The following is a 17,681-nucleotide window of genomic DNA, read 5'->3' as shown; positions in this document are numbered from 1 at the left end:
CCGGAGCCAGTGCTGCCAGTCCCTCCCTCTCCTCTCGGTGAGCCCTGGACTTGACCCGCACCCCTTCCCTCCACGCAGCCCGCCCCCTTGCCCCCCGCCTTCCAGCTCTCTAAACCCTGGCTGCCCTCTGCAATCCTTCCTGCTGTCAGCGGCCCGCTGTGCGGGGCGGGGAACAGAAAGAAGAGGTGTCGGCCACCTGGGCCGATGGCCGCGCTGGGCCTCCAGCTCAGGGTACCCCGCGCCGCGCCCTCCGCCAGCGGGAGCCCTCCCACCCCCGAGGGGCAGCCCGCGTGCTCAACCTGTCTCATCAGCAGCGCGAGGGTCTGTGGGGGGGAGCCGTGCACCTCCGTGTGTGTGTGGGGTCGCGGCTAACCCCTCGGGAGCCATGGGGCCGCAGAGCCCGGGGCTGGGATGAGGGAGCTGGTCCTCAGTTTCCCCCGTGTGACAACCTCCCAGGCCTGTGCAGACAAGCTTGGGGTCCCTGCCTGCTCCGCCAGGGTGGCTTTGAGCATCCAGACAGTGGGGGCAGAGAGAGCGTCCCCCACTCTCCCTACGCCGACACAGGACAATTGCCTGCTCCCCTGTGTGGTGCTCTGGGGCCAGGCGCGTCTCAGCCCCCGCTGAGCACAGGGCTGGGGCCCGGCCCAGGGACACCCCCCCAAACACCCGAGCCCTCGCGCCCCCAGCAGCCGGGGGCCCCATCTTCACGCTTCCTGGAAGAGGGGCGAGGCGGCCCACACCCTGGTCATTCCCCTCCAGTGTCGCAGGATCCCCCTGCTGAGGGCAGTCGGGGGTGGGCTGGTGGGAGCATGGGGCCGGGTAGCCCCCGTCCTTCCCCCTGACCGCCCCCCCTGCTCCCAGCACCCGCTCCTGACCACCCAGTGGACTCCTGGCCCCCTGCCCCGTTGCAGCACGTGTGGGCTGTGCAGACGTGGCCTGGCGGTGTGAGGGGAGCGGGGCTCCCGGGGGCTGCGGCCCCCACTGTGCTGGCCCGAGGGGTCTCACCTGTGGTCTCGTTCTCCGGGTCCTCCTCCTTTAGGCACTTCTGGTGCTCCGCCTCGATCTCCTTCAGGTAGGAACACCCCTCCTGCAGCGGTCCCGTGGCCTGGCCACCCTGGGGACAGAGGCCGGTCAGCGCCCGGGCCCCCCTCGCCCGCAGGCTCCAGGGCAGGCGGCAGGCAGGCCCGTTGCCAGACTGGACCGTCCCCCGGGAGGCCTTCCTGGCTCTGGACCAGCCCCAGTGCTGGCCCCACACTGAGCCCTGACCCTGGCTTGGGTCTGACCCACACCTGTTCCCAGTCCCCAAGGCTTCCCGGTGGCCCCCAGCAGGGCTGTGGCCGGTACGACCTGGCCCCTCTGCGGGCGCTGCTATCCTGCTCAGAGGCCTCTCCTTGGAGCCTGGAGCTGGGCCACGGGCTCTGGAGCTCCCTCCATCCCTGCCTCAGTCTCCCCGATGGGTGGGGCCGTTGCGGGGTGCTCCTGGGTGCAGCCCTGGGAGTTCCCGAGAGGAGGGCTGCGTTTCTCAGCCTGTGTCCCCCTCCCAGGGGGAAGGTCCCCGGGGTCCTGGGCTGGGAAGGGAACTCCTCCGGCCCTGCTGTCCAGACTGCACCCGCCTCGTCCCCAGCGTCGGAGAACTTCAGGTCGTACCAGACCTGGTGCGGGCGAGGGTGCACGCGGGAAGGCGCAGAGGCCCCCGGGGCTGCTCAGGCCCTGCTTGCCCCTGAGAGGCAGGGAGAAGGGCAGAGGGCCCGCGTTCTCCCTCTCCTCCCAGAGCCAGGGACCGGGTTGGGGCCGGACGGGGCGCGCGGCAGAGGTTGGCAGTGGGCAGACGTGTGTGGGGGCCGGTCACTGTCCAGAAAGAGCCGGAAAGAGTCAGGCCTCGCTTGCCGCGGGTGGCAAGGTGGGCCGAGGGACCTCGGGGCTGGTGCAGCGTCGGCTGGTCTCCGGCTTAGGGGCGCAGCTGCTGCCCCAGGCAGGCCCACATCAGTTTCCTCATCTCCGCTGGGGAGGAGAAGGCCGCAGCACCCAACGGGGCCCCAGGGCGCGGGCAGCAAGGCCGCTCCCGTTCTCAGTGTCACCTCCACGTGCCCCTCCCACCCACGAGCTCCTTATCTCCCCGGGCCTTAGTTTCCTGTGGGCCAAGTCTCTCCTTTCTTGCCACAGGGTTGTGGGGCAGGCGCGGGGGGGCGGGCGCCCCGCCATTTCCTTCCTGTAAGGGGCCCTCACCTGACCCCGCTCTTGTGGCCCAAGGCGCCGACTTTGACCGCTGCAGTTCTCGGTAAATCGACCCAGCGTTGAGGGATTTGCACCCCAGAGCCAGGGAGTTCACTGCAGGTGGGGGCGGGTAGGGTGGTCCACATTGAGGCCCAGGGGGCCTCGCGGCTGCGCTCCTTCCGCCTCCACGGCTCTCCCAGCCCGGGAGCCTCCTGCTCGCGGAGCTCACCCGCGGTGCCACCTTCCCCTCTGAAGCTAAGAGCCGTGGTTGGCTAGCTCAGGGGTCCCAGGGAAAGCCTCCCTGTCCAGGATGGCTTCCGGGCGGCCCTACCTGTGGGCCCTGGAGCCGTCAGTGAACGCGGGGCTCCACCTTAGACTGTCAGTTCTACCAGCCAGTTGGGGTGAAGATCTCAGCTGTAAGTCAGGGACAGCTTGGCCCTTTTCAAGGAAGCCTGACCCACCAGGGAGCAGGATGCAGCGCCGCATGGCTGTCTCGAAGAAGAGACGGGAGGCTGGAAGGAAACCTGGTGCCCGTGGGCCCCCTGGGGTCAGGTGCTTCCTCCTTCTGCTCGCCCTCAGGTGGACAACGTCTGGAGGTGCTCCGTCGTCAGGGATGTGGGGCTCGTCCCGCCCAGGTGTGGGAGGAGGGGGAGCCCGAGGACACCGGGAACTGGCCACCGCCACCGCGGCCTGCCCCGTCTTCTCCCCAGGGGAGCTTTGGGCCCCTCGCCAGCAGGGCCCATCTTGCCTCCTACCCTTTCCGGCCCCAGCTTCTTCTCCTGCCCGTTCTCACCTCCCCATCACACCACAAGGTCAAGGCAGGGCGATGGGAGTGGACCCTGCTGCTTCTGCCTCCCAGGACCCCTCACGCTCCTCTGGTACCTATGTCCCCACTCCTGGAAACCACCTCCTTGCCCACTGCCAGCTCAGGGCGCTCTGATGAACCCTCTTCCAGGGAATGGACATGGGACCAAGACGTAAGCCGGTCAGCATTGCTAGCTGGCACAGGGCCCAAGCCAGGCTGCTCAGAGCGGGGAGGTGCACTCCCGGGATTTAGGATGAAGCACACAGCCAAGGGGATTTGCTCTTTCCCACTGCCCTGGAAACCTCCAAGGACTCGGTGCTGGAACTACCACTGCCATTTTGTTGCCAAGTGGAACTCAGTAATGAAAGCCACACAGCCGCAGGCAGAAGAGAGAGGCGGAGCGAGGCGCTTTGAGCTCCCAAATCCAGGTGCGCCTGAGACCAGCCCTGCTTCCTGCAACCTGAACCAAAGCTTCGCCTTCAGGACTCAAACCAGCTGAGTTGTCCTCCCTGCAACCAAAGAGGCCAGTCTGTGCTCTGAGGACAGGCAGTGCGTGCCCCACTTCCTGGAGCATCTTGAGATAGGGCTGTGGCAGTGTGGTTTGCCAAGTGGTATCTACTTGTCAGTCGCAATGGGCATCTGAGAATTCCTGGAACCTTCTGCCTGCCCCTCTCTGGGGCGGAAGGGTGTAGGGTAAACCTCTCCAGCTGACCTTCTGCCCCAGCAGAACAGCGAGAGGAGGGAGGGGTAGACGCAAGAGCCCCCGGGGAAGCTGGGGTGTCTCTGAATAGAGTGGGCACAGCCTGGAAAACGGGCTCTTGTCCTCCCCATGATCTAATTGGGTGCTGGCTGTCATCGGGAGAGGAGCAGAGGAAATGGCAGAGAGAGGCAGTGCGGCACCAAGGTCACCAGTGAACGCACGTTCCCAAGGCCAGATCAGATGGGACCCGAGTCTCTAACAACTGCTCTGGACTTTGTCAGTCTGTCCCCATGACCTTGGCGCGGGCCATCTGGTCAACCATTGCCCTTTGGGGGACGGGGCCAGGACAGTTCTCTCCAACCCTTATCACTGAGGAATTCAGGCAGACTTTGGACTTCCTTTCCTAGTAATTTCCCTATTCTAAACATCCTCATTATCCCTCTGGTCTCCAGACACACAGAGTTGGAAAATTGGCTGAATATAGCCAAGCCCTTGGCTGATCCCAGGAAAGGATTCCAGGGTGGAACAGAGCTGTGGTGTGTCTTCAGAGAGGACGGGGTAATAGAGGAGGGTCTTGGAGGATGTGTAAGAGTTTGACAGAGATGGAGGGAGAGCATTCCAGAAAGTGGGAGCAGTGCGTGAAGAGGCACGGAGGCATGAAAATACCTAACACAGGGAAATGGACTTGGCCCAGTGGTTAGGGTGTCCGTCTACCACATGGGAGGTCCGCGGTTCAAACCCCGGGCCTCCTTGACCCGTGTGGAGCTGGTCCATGTGCAGTGCTGATGTGCACAAGGAGTGCCCTGCCACGCAGGGGTGTCCCCCGCGTAGGGGAGCCCCACGCGCAAGGAGTGCGCCCCATAAGGAGAGCCGCCCAGCGTGAAAGAAAGAGCAGCCTGCCCAGGAATGGTGCTACCCACACTTCCCGTGCCGCTGACGACAACAGAAGCCGACAAAGAAACAAGACACAGCAAATAGACACCAAGAACAGACAACCGGGGGAGGGGGGGAAATAAAATAAAATAAATAAATCTTAAAAAAAAAAAACTAATACATCCCAGGGTTCCAAGAGGCCTGAGCTGGCTGCAGTCACGGGGAGGGGGGGTCAGAAGACGAGTTGGGACATGTAGGCAGGGGCGGGGCACCAAGCTTAAATTGGGGGTTTGACCCTAAGCCATTGGGACCATCAAGGGGTTGAAGCGAGGGAGTGAGGATGGAGCACCCATTCCCAAAGGTCCCTTGGGGCCATGTGGAGGGTGGGCGCAGAGATGGAGGGGAGGGTCCTGTACCAGCCGGGCAGAAACCACGCGGCCTGGCTCAGGCGGGGGCAGCGGGGATGGAGGAGAGCACCACGAGGCAGGTGGCACTGCTAACACGCGGCTGATCCTGGCCTCACCGAAGACTCGGGGTTCCCCTGCCAACCCGCCAGCGACCCCCGAGCTTACTCTTGCTGCTTTCCTTCCTCGGGGCTCAGGAAGGTGGAGAGGGTGTTGGAGCTCTCGCCTGCCCTGAGCCCCCGAGCCTCCACCCGCAGGGACAGGCCGCGCTTCGAGGCAAAAGCCCCCTCTTGGAGCTCGGCCCGGGGCAGAAGCTGGAGGGTCTTTCCATGGGGGGGGGCTTCCCAAGACGGGGCCAAAGGCTGGGGTGTGGGGGTGAAGGCACCAGGTACCCGGGCGGTCGGTCAGCTGCCGGGCCGGCTCGGCTCAGGCCCCCTCACTGGGGCCTCGATCAGGCCCTCCGGCCTTGCCCAGGGCCTGGGTGTGATGGCAGGAGCCGAGGGCCACAGGCGGCCCTGGGAGCACGAGGGCCTGCGGGCAGAGCTGGGTGGTGAGAGGGTGTCAGATGCAGCAGGCTGGGGCGGGTGAGACCGGGGGAGGGACTTCCCGCCTGCCGCGTGGCCGCTCCAGCCCTCTATAGAAGCCCTGCACGCCTCCAGCCCTGTAAGAGCCTCCTCTCCCCGTGGATCCACGGTGTGGCCGAGAGACCCCTCTCTCGGGGAGAAGTGAGGACCCAGAGGGGAAGGGGGCTGGCCAGGGGCTCCCAGGGCCCCGCTTCCCGGCCACCCCCCGCATTTTGGCTTTTTTACTTTTGAGTTGGTGCGGGGTGTTGGAGGGGGAGAGGGGAGGGAAGGGTAACCGGGGGAGAGGGCAGGGCGGCAAGGAGGTAGAGCGTGGAACCCGGCGGGGGCAGAGGCGCGGAGAAGCAGGCTCAGCTCTGCAGAGGGCACGGGGGAGCCCAGGTGAGACCTCGTCTTACTGGAAAGCGGCTCCAGCGAGCCTGCCGGTGAGACAGGACAGCGCTGGACATGGCCCGGCCACGCGGGCCAACCCGCGTGACAGCACGCCGAGCCGCCACCGCAGACCTGCGCCCTCTGCTCATTTAAAGGACAACAAACCCTTCTGCCAACGCCCTCGGGGTGGCACGTGGCATGCCACGGCCCCTCTGGGAGGAGCGGCAGGACAGCCTGGTGAGTTCCACGAGGTTCTGGGGTCAGATCGCCCCTTCTCGGCGGGGTGGGCCGGGGCAGGTCACCCAAACTCATCTGTCCCCTGGGGACTTCCGGGCAGAGGGGCGCTGGCACGCGGGGGCTTTCCAAGGAGGTTCGGCAGGCACCGCGCTGCTCGGGCAGGCTCTGCTGTTGGCGCCCAGCTGGGGCGCTGATTTGGACCCGAGGTGGGGAGGGGGCTTTCCAGAGCTCGAGGTGGTGCCAGGACGCGCCCCGGGGGGACCAGTGACAGTGCGCTCTGGTTATTGGCCAAACCTGGCCGGCCTCAGCCTGGCTTACGCCCAGGGGCCCCCAGGCCCTTCTCGGGGGTTTCCCTTCAGGCGCGGAGGCTTGAGGACTGCGGGGGGAGCCGGCAGCAGGGGCGGGCTCCTCGCAGGTCCCCCGGACACCTCTGGGGAGCAAGGGCTCGGCTTGGGAATGCAGGGCCCGGGGGAGACGGTGCTGCGGCCCCGGGGACAGCTGGGCCCAGCGGCCCTCAGGGCAGCGACCCCCTCGCCAGCGGAGGCGGCTGGCGACCTCGGCCCCCTGCCTGGCCGCCCGCTCCGCAGGGAGAACCTGCCTCTAGGGTAGGGGGCGGGGAAGCGCCTCCTGAGAGGAGCCTTCAGCTCGCAAGCCCCGCGGGAGGGGTGAAGCCGCACCCGCCGGCCCCGCGGATCCCACCCGCACACTGGGCGCCTGCAGCCCGCTTGCTCTCGCGGCGCTCAGTAAACGCGGAGCTCGACAGGCCGAGGAAAACGGCATGCGGGGGACCTGTGGGGATATTTGAATATTAGGCATCAAGAAGTCACGCTGAACTTTGTTAGGTGTGACAATGGTATTGTAGCTACGTAGGGAAATGGCCTTTGGTTTTAGAGATGCCTCTTGAAATAAACTGGGGTGGCCTGTCGTGATGTCTGTAATTCGAAGCATTTCAGCCAACCAAGCAGATGATGCAAATATTAATTGCAAGATTATAAAGGTTAACCGGGTTCCACCTGGGAATTGGGTATTTGGATGTTCATTACGCTCTTCTCTCTCCTTTTGCATGTTTGAAATTTTTCATTATAAAAGTTTATGCACACACGCGTGGGAGAGTAAGCCGTGTCTGGTTTGCTCCGGCCGACGCACTTCTAAGTCGTGCCACTGCTGTGTTCACGTCCTTTCCCACGTGTAAGGAGGTCGGGAGGGCCGGCAGGGGCGAGCGGAGCCTCAAGGCGCTGTGGGGGGAGGGGGCGGCGGCCTTCGCCCGGGCCCTTCCCGCACCCCGTGGGGCCCAGGCAGGCGGCAGGCGCCGGCAGGGCAGATGTCCCCGCCCGCCCGGGCTGGGCCGCCACCAGGCTCCCGCAGCCTTCACCCGCCGCTGGCCGCCCCAAAGGACCCACCCACGCCGCCGGCCTGGAGCTTCAGGCCATCCCAGGAGGACGCCTCGCCCCCCCTGGGGCCCTGCTGGCTCTGGGGACCCCCGGGCTTCTGCCCAGGGGCCGTGGCACTGGCAAGCGGGGGCTCCCAGGCCACTGGCACCACTGTTCTCTCCCCCCAGCGGCCCCCAGGCCCCGCCGCAGGGAGTGGACGTGCGGAACAGAAGTTGTCACTTCGCCCAAGGGGGAGGAGGGCTGGCGCGCCCAGGCGCAGCTGGTTCCCTAAAGCCCATGGGGCGACCTGCGGGGCCAGCGGGCCATGGGGTCACGGGGGCCGTGGCTGTGGGCAGCCCTGGGGAGGCTGGGAGCCGGGGGCAGGCGAGGGTGTCTGCGGCAAGGGGAGCCACGCCTCCCCTACTCCTTGGGCCAACCCAGCCTCTGGGCCCAGCTGGGACCTCTTCATCCTTCTAGGGACAGGCCCAGCGTAGCCACATTATCCCAGGCACTGTCCTGCCTCCTCCAGGAAGCCCTCCCTGACTGCTCCTCACAGGACTCCCCTTCCACAGGCTGGGAGGCTGCACCCCACACCACCTGGGCCCTTCCCCCAGGTCATGGGATTTGGCTTCCCCCTACCAGCCCGGGCGTCCATCCAGGACGGGGCCTGCGGGGGTCTGCTCCTCCCCGGTGCCCCCCCCCCCCACCCGGGGCTGACTTCCTCCTCCGGGAGGCTGGGGGTTTGCTTTCCGTTTTTTGCTTCCCTGTTCCGAGATTTCCCAGGCAGAGGTCAGGGCGCCATAAACAGGAGCGATAAGACTTGGGGCCTTCAGCCTGAACTTTGCAGCTGCCGTTTTACGACTCTGATAACGTGGCTGCCCCCCCCCCCCCCCCCCGCCCGGCTGCAGCAGGATTGCCTGGTGTCACCCCACGAGGCAGTGAGCGGGGACTGAGGGGCGGGGGGCGGGGAGCAGCCGAGGGGGCGGGGCCCCCACTACAGCCCAGCTGGGGCTGGGGGCTGGGGGGACACGGGAGGTGGAGGGGCCAGTCCTCGGTCCCAGGGGTGGTCAGCTCAGCCCCGACTGGGAGGTGGGCAGGGCTGGAAGGTCGGGTCAGAGGCGGAGGGCGGAGTGGGCTGGGGCAATCAGAGAAGGCTGCCTGGGGGAGGACCTAGAGTTGAGCACTGAAGGAGTACGACGTGGAGAGAGAGCGGAGGGGACACTGGGCGAGTCCAGGCCTGGGCATTGGGGCAGAGGTGGCCTGGCCTGCGAGGAGGTCCCACAGAACCCCTCTTGCCCTGGCTGAGACAGCTCCAGGGACGGGGATGGGGTGTCAGTGTGCTCTGAGACTCCCGGCTCACCCAGAGCTGTGGACCCAGGCCCGGAGCTTGGCTGGGAAGTGAGTGCTCAGGAGACGGGCCTCAGGGCTACAGGGGGCGGGGAGGGGGTCCTGTCCACTGTCAGAAGTCCACTTCCAAGACTGACAATGAGCTCCCTGTCCTCAGGGCTTGCGAGACACCAGCCAGGTGGAAAGGGGACCCTGCCCTGGAGAAGGGGGTGGTGTGAGGGTCACGGGACAGAACCGCTGCCCCCTTTGAGCCTTGCCCAAGCAGCACCCCCAGACTCCTTGGGGCCTGAGGTACTGGGGGGGGGGGGCGGCCTCTCTGTCCAGGCCTGGCTGGAGAGGGGCTGGCTTGGGGAGCTCTGCGCCCCGCGGGCCCGTCTGTAAAAGAGTGGGGGCGAGCCTGCATTCGCATCGGGGTCTGCCCCGCAGTCGGGGTGAGGCCCCCCCAGACACGCCCATACCTGGGTGCTGCGGCGCGCGGGCGGGGCACCTGGGCACGCCTGTGCCAGGGGTGCACACATGCTCACGTGGGGAGGACGCGCAGGAGGGGCAGGCTTGGGGGCGCAGGCTCTCTGTCCCCTCTGCCCCTGCCCTCACCGACCCTCCGACCCTCAGGCCCACCGCCCTCCCCGAGGGAGCCGCTCGCTCAGGGGGCGAGCGCCCGCAGGGGGCTCCCGGAGGCGCCAGCGCTGAGGCTGCTGCTGGGAAGACACCCCCATCACCCACCCCACGGACGCGCCAGGGGCCGACCCCCCAGACCCTGCGGGCGAGCCCAGCACTCTCCGACCCCGCGTGCGCTGACCTCCCACCCTGCGCCCACCTGCAGCCACTCCGCCACAGGCAAGTCCGGGACCCCGGGGTCCTCGGGTCGCCACGCCGGCTCCGGGCTTCGCGGCTGGGACTGGGCGCGCCCCTTCCCGGGGTTAGATCCCTCGGGGTTAGATCCCGACCCGGGCGGGACGGGGGCCCGCGCGCCCCTTCCCGCCCGGGCACCGACGCCCGCCCCCCACCCCGGCTGCGGACCGGGCACTCACCGCCGGGCCCAGGGCGCAGGCGAGGGCGCCGGCCAGGACGCACAGCCAGCGGGCGCGCGGCGGGCGCATGGTGCACCCTGAGCCCGCGGCGGCGGGCCTGGCCGAATGCGGCGGCCGCGGGCCCGGCACCCAGAGGCGCCCGGGGGCTGGGGGCGGGGCCCGGGGGCTCGGCTGACGGGCGGCGGGGGCGGCCAATGGGCCGGCGGGGGCGGGGCCGGCGCGCAGGTGCCGGGAGGGGCGGGGTCGCCCCCGCGCGCCGCCGCCAGGCCCCCCGGGTCCCCGTCTCGAGGCCTCCGCCGTCCTTGGCCCCCGGGGCCACCCCGGGAAGTCCACGCCGTCCCCCTGCTGGGCTCGCCCCGGGCCCCGCGCCTGCGCGTGGCCTCCCCGCACGCCCCTCGGGCCCACCCCAGCGCGCCCTTCACGTGCAGCCTCGGAGCCGCCCCCTCCAGGAAGCCGCCCGCCGGTCTCTCGTTTTCCACTGCGGGCCGGGTTTCGGGGGAGGAAGTGGCCCATCTGCCGCCCGGGTGCGGCTGCAGCCCGCCCTGCGCCCCGGGCTGGAGACCCTCGAGGTGCGGCGCGGGGCGACCCGCTCTCCGCAGCCCCTCCGTCGCGGGGGACGCGGGTGGGAGGAGGAAAGCGCGCGGCGGCGGCTCGGGCCGAGGCGCTGGCGTCCCCGCGCGGGGAGCCCCCGGCGGCTGCGCGCACCCAGAGGGCGACCCAGAGGGCGCGCACCCAGACCGCCCGGCGCCGCGCGCCCCCGCCCGCCCCTTGCCCCGCGGGGCCCTCTACCAGACTCCCCGAACCCCGGCCCCACGGGAGGGCGCGTGGGCGCTGCCAGCCCTTTCCGAGGGCCCCGCTGGCGCGACGCCGAGGCCACAGCCGGCGGGGGTGGCGGCGGGACCCGGGCGGGTCGGTGAGCGGGAGTGACGGGGCGCGACGGCTGGTGTCGGTGCCACGAGGGGCTGAGAGCTGCGTGCGCGGAGGTGAGGCGCCTGCAGGTGCCAGCCTCCCTCCTCCTCCCTCCCTCCTCCCTCCTTCCTCTCTCCCTCCCTCCTTCCTTCCTCTCTCCCTCCCTCCTTCAGTCCTCCCTTCCTTTCTTCCTCCCTTCTTTCCTTCCCTTTTCGCTGTGCACTGGGCCCCAGCGGGGACACAGGGCCACATTCCTGGCAGAAGTTGCGGAGGAGCTCCTGCGGCTCCGCCCTGCTTCCGCGCCCTTCCGGGCATGTCCAGGGATCCGGACGGGCCCTTCTCCAGGTCGGGGGATTCTGGAGGTGGCCCTGCCCCAGCTCCCTGGGATTTGGACCAGTCTCCCGAGTGGAGGGAGCGTGTGACGGCGCCAGCTCCTCTGACACGCACCCCCCCCCCCCCTCCGTGGGCCGTGGCTAAGTTCAGAAATCAGGAGCGCTTGCCTCCCCTTGTGACCCCGACAGCACCCCCTTTCCAGGCCTGTTTTCCCAGCAGGGCAGTGGAGCTGTGTCCTCAGCCTGGGGAGTCACTTTGGCTGGACATCTGGAAATGAGCGACCCCGGGCGAAAGGGGACGTCAGCTGGGGCCGTTCTCTACTGCGCCCGCAGCCAGTGGACCGTCCTGCTCGGGCAGCACGTCCCCCCGTGGCCGATCCCCAAGGAGCTGCTGCGCCAGCCCCACCGCTCCGGCCGCTTCGCCCAGTGTCGCAGTAAGGAGAGGGGTCCGCGTGCAGTGGTGTCCACGCCCATCTCCCCCGCCACACTCTCGGATGGCCAGCAGCGCCAGCACCTGGGACCTGCAGGGCCTGGACACTGCTGAGGACGGGACACGGCCTTTGCCCGCAAGTGCCCCGGGTCCCTGCCGAGACCGCGCCAGTGGGAAGCTCAGTACGAGCCGCAGCAATGCTGTTAAATTATCTAGTAGCATGTTTTTAGAAGTTAAAAGGAACAGGCGGATGAGGATGCCAGCGGCTCGGTGCCAGCCATCCTTGCCCACGCCTCCCTTGCGCCCACGCCTCCCTTGCGCCCACGCACGCAGCACCCAGCAAGTGCGGCCTCTCAGCGCCCGCCCTGTTGAGGCTCGCCTGCCCTCTCTCGGGTATCTGGGGCTACGCTGCGGGGTGAGGACTGGACTGAGGGGGGGGGGCCCGCTTTGCCATGCCCACTGTCAGGCCGGGTCCCCGCGGGTGGTCAGTGGGCCTGGGTGAGGAAGAGGGAGGGAACCTTGGGGCCGCCAGCCAGGGAGGGGCTGGCCTTCCCTTGTGCCGGGGGGGGGGGGGTGCACTTCAAGCCCCCTCCTCAGTCAAGGCCCCCCGACACCCCAGCCCTCGCTTCTGGTTCCCAGGAAGGGAGGGAGTGACTCGGAATAGTTTCCCTACGGATTCTTTGCAATGAAAACCACTTCTTTGGTCTTTCGTTCCCCTAGGGGACACGCCCTTCCTCGCCCATCAAAGGGGCACAAAAAAATATGCAGAAGAAAAAAAAAATAATAGTGAAAACAAGCAAAAAACACACAAAAACCCCAAAAAACAACCTTCAAAAATTCACCTACGGCTAAATTTGACCTTGACCAGTAACGGCTCCCACACGCCCTTTCCTGTGCGCTGAAGCTGCGGGCTCAGCCAGGGGTCCACACTTGGGGCATCATGTGGGAGCTGAGGAAGAAAAGCTCTTCTCACCTGGGTGGTCGGGAAGGCTTCTAGAAGGGGGGGATGCTGTGAGATGCAGGGCGTGTGCTGTGGGAGGGAGCAGGTGCCCGAGGGGGCGCGAAGCAGTGCTGGGAAGTGCCAAACCCCGGGCCCCTCTTCGGTCTGCCTTTGCCTAACCCGTTCAGGCTTGGGGAGGGGCCCTGGGCCACCTCCTGCTTTCTGTTCCCCCACGTCCCTCTTGCATGGACCCCCCCTTGGGGATCTCTTGAACCTCTTCCGGGTCCCTGACCCTTCCAGATGTCACCTTCCAGATGTCAGGAATCACAGGGTACCGAGGGTGCCGGAGGTGGGGGGAAGAGAGAGGCAGAGGCACCTGCCAGGCACGGCAAGGAGAGAATCTGCAGTTACTCCTTCAGAGCTGCCCGCCTCCCGCCTGGGCGGTGCCGCGAACACCAGCCCCTCCATCCCAGCTCTTCATCCAGCCGCCTGGAGCCACACCTTCACTGCCTGTGAGCTTGAGGGCGGTGAGGCTGTGGCGGAGTGGGAAGGGTGGTGGAGCACTTTGATATTATGGATGAATTCCAAAAATAGATATTGGATTGTGCTTGTAATCTGGTCTGTACCTGGGCATGACTGAGTTATGATCAGGGCGTTGAGTCCCCACCCCTTGGCGGGGACTCACAGATAAAAGGCGTGGCAAAGGACAGAGTTGAGGGTTTCTGATGTTGGAGTTGTTTTTTTTTAAAATTACTTATTTTACTTCATTTATTTCTCTCCCCCCGCCCTTGTTGTTCACACTCTCTGTCTGCTCTCAGCTCTCCGTGGGGGTGCAGGCCAGCTTGCCTTCACCAGGAGGCCCCAGAAATCAAACCCAGGGCTTTCCATGTGTTAGACAGGAGCCCAATCACCTGAGCCACATCTACCGCCTAATGTTGGAGTTTTGCTGTTGGAGTTTGATGCTGAAGACTGAAGCTGGGGCCCTGGGAAGTCAGCACGCAGAGGAAAGAGAAGCCAGCCCCAGGAAGAGAGGAACATTGAACCCAAAGAAAAGCAAGCCCCAGGAATGTGGGAACCCAGGAAGCCTGAACCCTTGCAGACGTCGGCAGCCATCTTGCTCCAAATAGACTTTGGTGGGAAGTGGACTTGGCCCAGTGGTTAGGGCGTCCGTCTACCATGTGGGAGGTCCACGGTTCAAACTCTGGGCCTCCTGACCCGTGTGGAGCTGGCCCACGCGCGGTGCTGATGCGCGCAAGGAGTGCCATGCCACACAGGGGTGTTCCCTGCTTGGGGGAGCCCCATGCACAAGGAGTGCACCCCATAAGGAGAGCTGCCCAGTGCAAAAGAAAATGCAGCCTGCCTAAGAATGGCGCCGCTCACACAGAGAGCTGACGCAGCAAGATGACACAACAAAAAGAAACACAGATTCCCGTGCCGCTGACAACAACCGAAGCAGACAAAGAAGACGATGCAGCAAATAGACACACAGAACAGACAACTGGAGTAGGGGGGAAGGGGAGAGAAAGAAAAAAATAAATAAATCTTTAAAAAAAACCCAAAAAACAAATAGACTGTGGTGAGGGAAGTAACTTATGCTTTATGGCTTTGTGTCTGTAAGCTCCTACCCTGAATAAATAGCCTTTATAAAGACCAACCAGCACCCCTTCTGCTGACTAACGCAGGTGGCTGGGAGCCACAGCAGGGGCTCAGCCCACCTGGAGGGAGCCAGGCCAGGGTGAGGCGAGGAAGCGACACAGCCGGGGGGTCACTCTTCTAAGAGCCCTCTTCCAGGGCGGGTGCATTGCCTGTCGGCTCCAGGCAAGCTTTGCCCTCTCTGGGCGTCCAAGGTGGAGGTCTTTGCTCGTTGGTCGGGACCGTCAGCTCCAAGCTGTGGAACGCTCCTGACTCCCCAGCCTGCCCCTCTGCCGTGGGCCACCTCTTCTCGTGAGAAGATCCACCTGCGCTCTAAGCTGCAGTTTGGCGGAGGGCAGAGAGACCCAAGCAGGTGTTTAGAGAAGAAATGTTCCCACATTCCTTCTTTAACGGCATGCACTGAAGAGCACCCCTTCATCCCCGATACAGCCGTCTACACTGGCCCTGCGGGGGGCTTGGTGCGTGGTGAGGGAGCCTGGGACCCTTCCCTCCTGCTCACCCTCCAACGGCAGCCTCAGGCCCCTGTCACCGCCGCCGGCAGCGTGTGTGTGTGCAGGAGCGTGTGAATGTGTATCTCGGGGGCACAGACACATCTGCTCCTGGCTGGAGCCCTGGGGACCGTGCCGGGCTCCTCTGTCCTGGGAAGAGGTGAGTGGGGGGCGCGGGCTTGGGTGCCCAGCATCAGGCCAGCGCTGGCTCAGGCCGGGGACTCCTGCAGACCACGGGGACCCTCCCCACCCCCAGGGGCACCCGGCTAACTCGACGGGGGGCCTCACTCCCCTCCCCAGCCCCGTATTCCTATGAATAGTGTGTAGCTGACCTTAAGTAGAGAATCTGGAAAAGGGAGAAAATGTACGTGGGGGCGGGGCAGGCATGGAGACCCAGTTACCGTATGAGCCAGCCAATGGAGTGCTGATGCCAAGTACCAGGAATCTGTTGACTTTTATGAAGGGTATTTATCTGGGGTAGAAGCTCACAGTTACAAGGCCCTACAGAGTCCAACTCAAGGTTACTTTCTCACCCATAGTCTGTTGCCATGTGCTCAAGCAAGATGGCGGGCAACATCTGGGAGAGGTCAGACTTCCTTTTCCCTCTGAAGGCTCGGTGGGGTCAGCTTCTTCCAAGCTCAGCTGTAGGCTGGAACAGGGCTCGCCTATGCCAGGGGCTTGTTTCTTTCTGGGCTCAGCTGCTCTGGTCTCTTCACAAGGTCAGCTGTAGACTATCCGGCAAATGGCTTGTCTCTCTTCCAGGGGCCTCTGCCACATCCATGGAGCTGTCTCTCTTCCTCTGTGTATCTACTTCTGTGTGTCTCCTTGATTGAGTATCCATTTATATAGCCCACAAAGGGGGCGGGGACTCAAACTGAGTTGCCCTAATGATGTGGTCGAATCAAAGCCCTAATCTTAACATAACTTAAAGGCTTCTCAGCTGAATCTAATACAATCAAAGGGCATCACGCCCAGAGGAACAGACCAGTTTATAAACATAATCAATATCTCTTTTTGGAATTCATAAATAATATCAAATTGCCACAGTGATATTATCAGTGAAATTGGACATTGGAGCATGAGTTAAAAGTTTAAGAGTATCCATGGGAAAAATGGAAACCACTATGTAACTCTCAAACAATGAGAGGAGGGGAAAATGAAACAAAGGAAACTCTACCAATCCAAGAAAAAGTAGTTTTTATCGGGGTGGGGAGAGTTAGAAACAAAAATGTATGGTAAGCAAAAACATGAACTCAGGAATAGTTCCGAACATGAGTTGTCATAGCCCATGGGAATGAAGGAGAATTTAAGATGAAAATAACAAGAGGGGATCGAAGCCCCCTCTCAGTTGAGAGGTGGAGTGGGCATCACAACAGGGTCCTCTGGATGGAGAATAAAATATGGATTAGAGTGGATGTACTGGTATTCTAATACACAATTATTGTGATTCTAGCAATGGACTAAATTGTATCACTGATGTGGAGACAGTGGCCACGGGAGTTGCTGAGGGCAGGGAGAGGGAAGAAGGGATGTGATGTGGGGGAGTTTTTAGGACGTGGAGTCGTCCTGAATGATATTGCAGGGACAGATGCAGGACATTTTATATCCTGCCATAACCCACTGAATGGACTGGGGGAGAGTGTGAACTACAACATAAACTGTAACCCATGCTGTGCAGCAGTGCTCCAAAATGTATTCACCAAATGCAGTGAATGTGCCACAATGATGAAAGAGGTTGTTGATGTGGGAGGGGTGGGGGGTGTGGGGAGTGGGGTATAGGGGAACCTCCTATATATATTTTTAAAATTAATTTATTGAAGTATATCACTCATACATAAACATACATAAACAATAAGTATATAGTAATAGTTGTGAACTTACAAAACAAGCATATATAACACCATACAGGAATCTCTTAACTCACCCTACCACCAACACCTTACATTGTTGTTAAACCTTTTTAACTAATGATTAAAGCGCAATGTCAAAATATTACTACTAACCAAAATATTTTTCCCCAACCTACCCTATTATTATATTTGTATCATTTATATATGAACATACATAATTAAGTGTATAGTAAAAGTTGTGAACTTACAAAGCAAGCATGCATAACGTCATACAGGGGTCCAGTACATCAACCCTCCACCAACACCTTGCATTGTCGTGAGGCATTTGTTACAAATTATGAAAGAACATTGTCAAAATTGTACTACTAATTATAGTCCTTATCTTACATTTGGTATGTTTTCCCCCAAACCCACTCTATTATTATTTTTAAAAAATATTTTTTATGACAGAAGTTGTAAACTTATAAAACAATCATGCACATGTACAGAATTCCCAAACAACACCCCTCTATCAACACACCACACTGTGGTGGAACATTTGCCACAGATAAGATAATGTCATCTGATTGTTACAATGTCCGTAGTGTACATTTGGTTCACATTTTCCATACTGCCCCATTATCAACACTGTACATCTTCGGCATAGATGCAAGAATATTACTTATTACTACTAACCAGAGTCCATAGGTCACTCTAGTTGTATTTTTCCCATGCTTCTCCACATTCCCAACACCATGCAGCAGTGATGCACATTTGCTCTCGCTCACAAAGGACACTCTTGCATCTGTGTCATCAACCACAATTCTCACCCACCTCTTGGTTTAACTGTGCTATTCAGTTCCTAGATCATTCTCTAGCATTCTGTCATTTGGCATTTACATATCTAGACTACCATTTTCAGCCACATCCCCATTTATAAACTAGCTTTTACTCACTGTGTGTTACCATCCACTCTATACATTTCCATACTTTTACAGTAAAGCTAATTAAAACTTCTACATACATTAAACATCAGTAGTCCACTCAGTCCTCCTCTTATCTCCTTTAAGAATCCACCGCCTACCAACAGGGCTTAAAGATGTTTTCCTACAATTTCTTCTAGAGGCTTTATGATTCTTGCTTTTATTTTTAGGTTTTTGATCCAT

The 17,681-nt window shown here is 62.3% G+C and overlaps 1 protein-coding gene and 1 long non-coding RNA gene across 2 annotated transcripts in view; one reads left to right on the top strand and one right to left on the bottom strand.

The window, feature by feature from the left end:
• The window catches only part of VIPR1 (vasoactive intestinal peptide receptor 1), a 28,627-nt gene extending 18,601 nt beyond the window's left edge, over window positions 1–10,026 (bottom strand). The window contains 2 exon segments of the mRNA XM_004448624.4: window positions 1,006–1,114; window positions 9,935–10,026. Coding sequence (XP_004448681.2) covers window positions 1,006–1,114; window positions 9,935–10,003 — 178 coding nt within the window. The 5' untranslated portion in view covers window positions 10,004–10,026.
• Window positions 10,027–10,280: 254 nt separating this feature from the next.
• Window positions 10,281–14,266, top strand: LOC131276082 (uncharacterized). Its single transcript, XR_009183561.1, has 3 exons — window positions 10,281–10,503; window positions 11,396–13,057; window positions 13,364–14,266. It is a non-coding gene; the product is annotated as an uncharacterized lncRNA (long non-coding RNA).
• The last annotated feature ends 3,415 nt before the right edge of the window (window positions 14,267–17,681 follow it).

Source organism: Dasypus novemcinctus, chromosome 26, assembly GCF_030445035.2.
Source record: "Dasypus novemcinctus isolate mDasNov1 chromosome 26, mDasNov1.1.hap2, whole genome shotgun sequence".
In the NCBI taxonomy this organism is placed as follows: Eukaryota; Metazoa; Chordata; class Mammalia; order Cingulata; family Dasypodidae; genus Dasypus; species Dasypus novemcinctus.
This window is presented reverse-complemented; position numbering and strand designations above follow the sequence as displayed.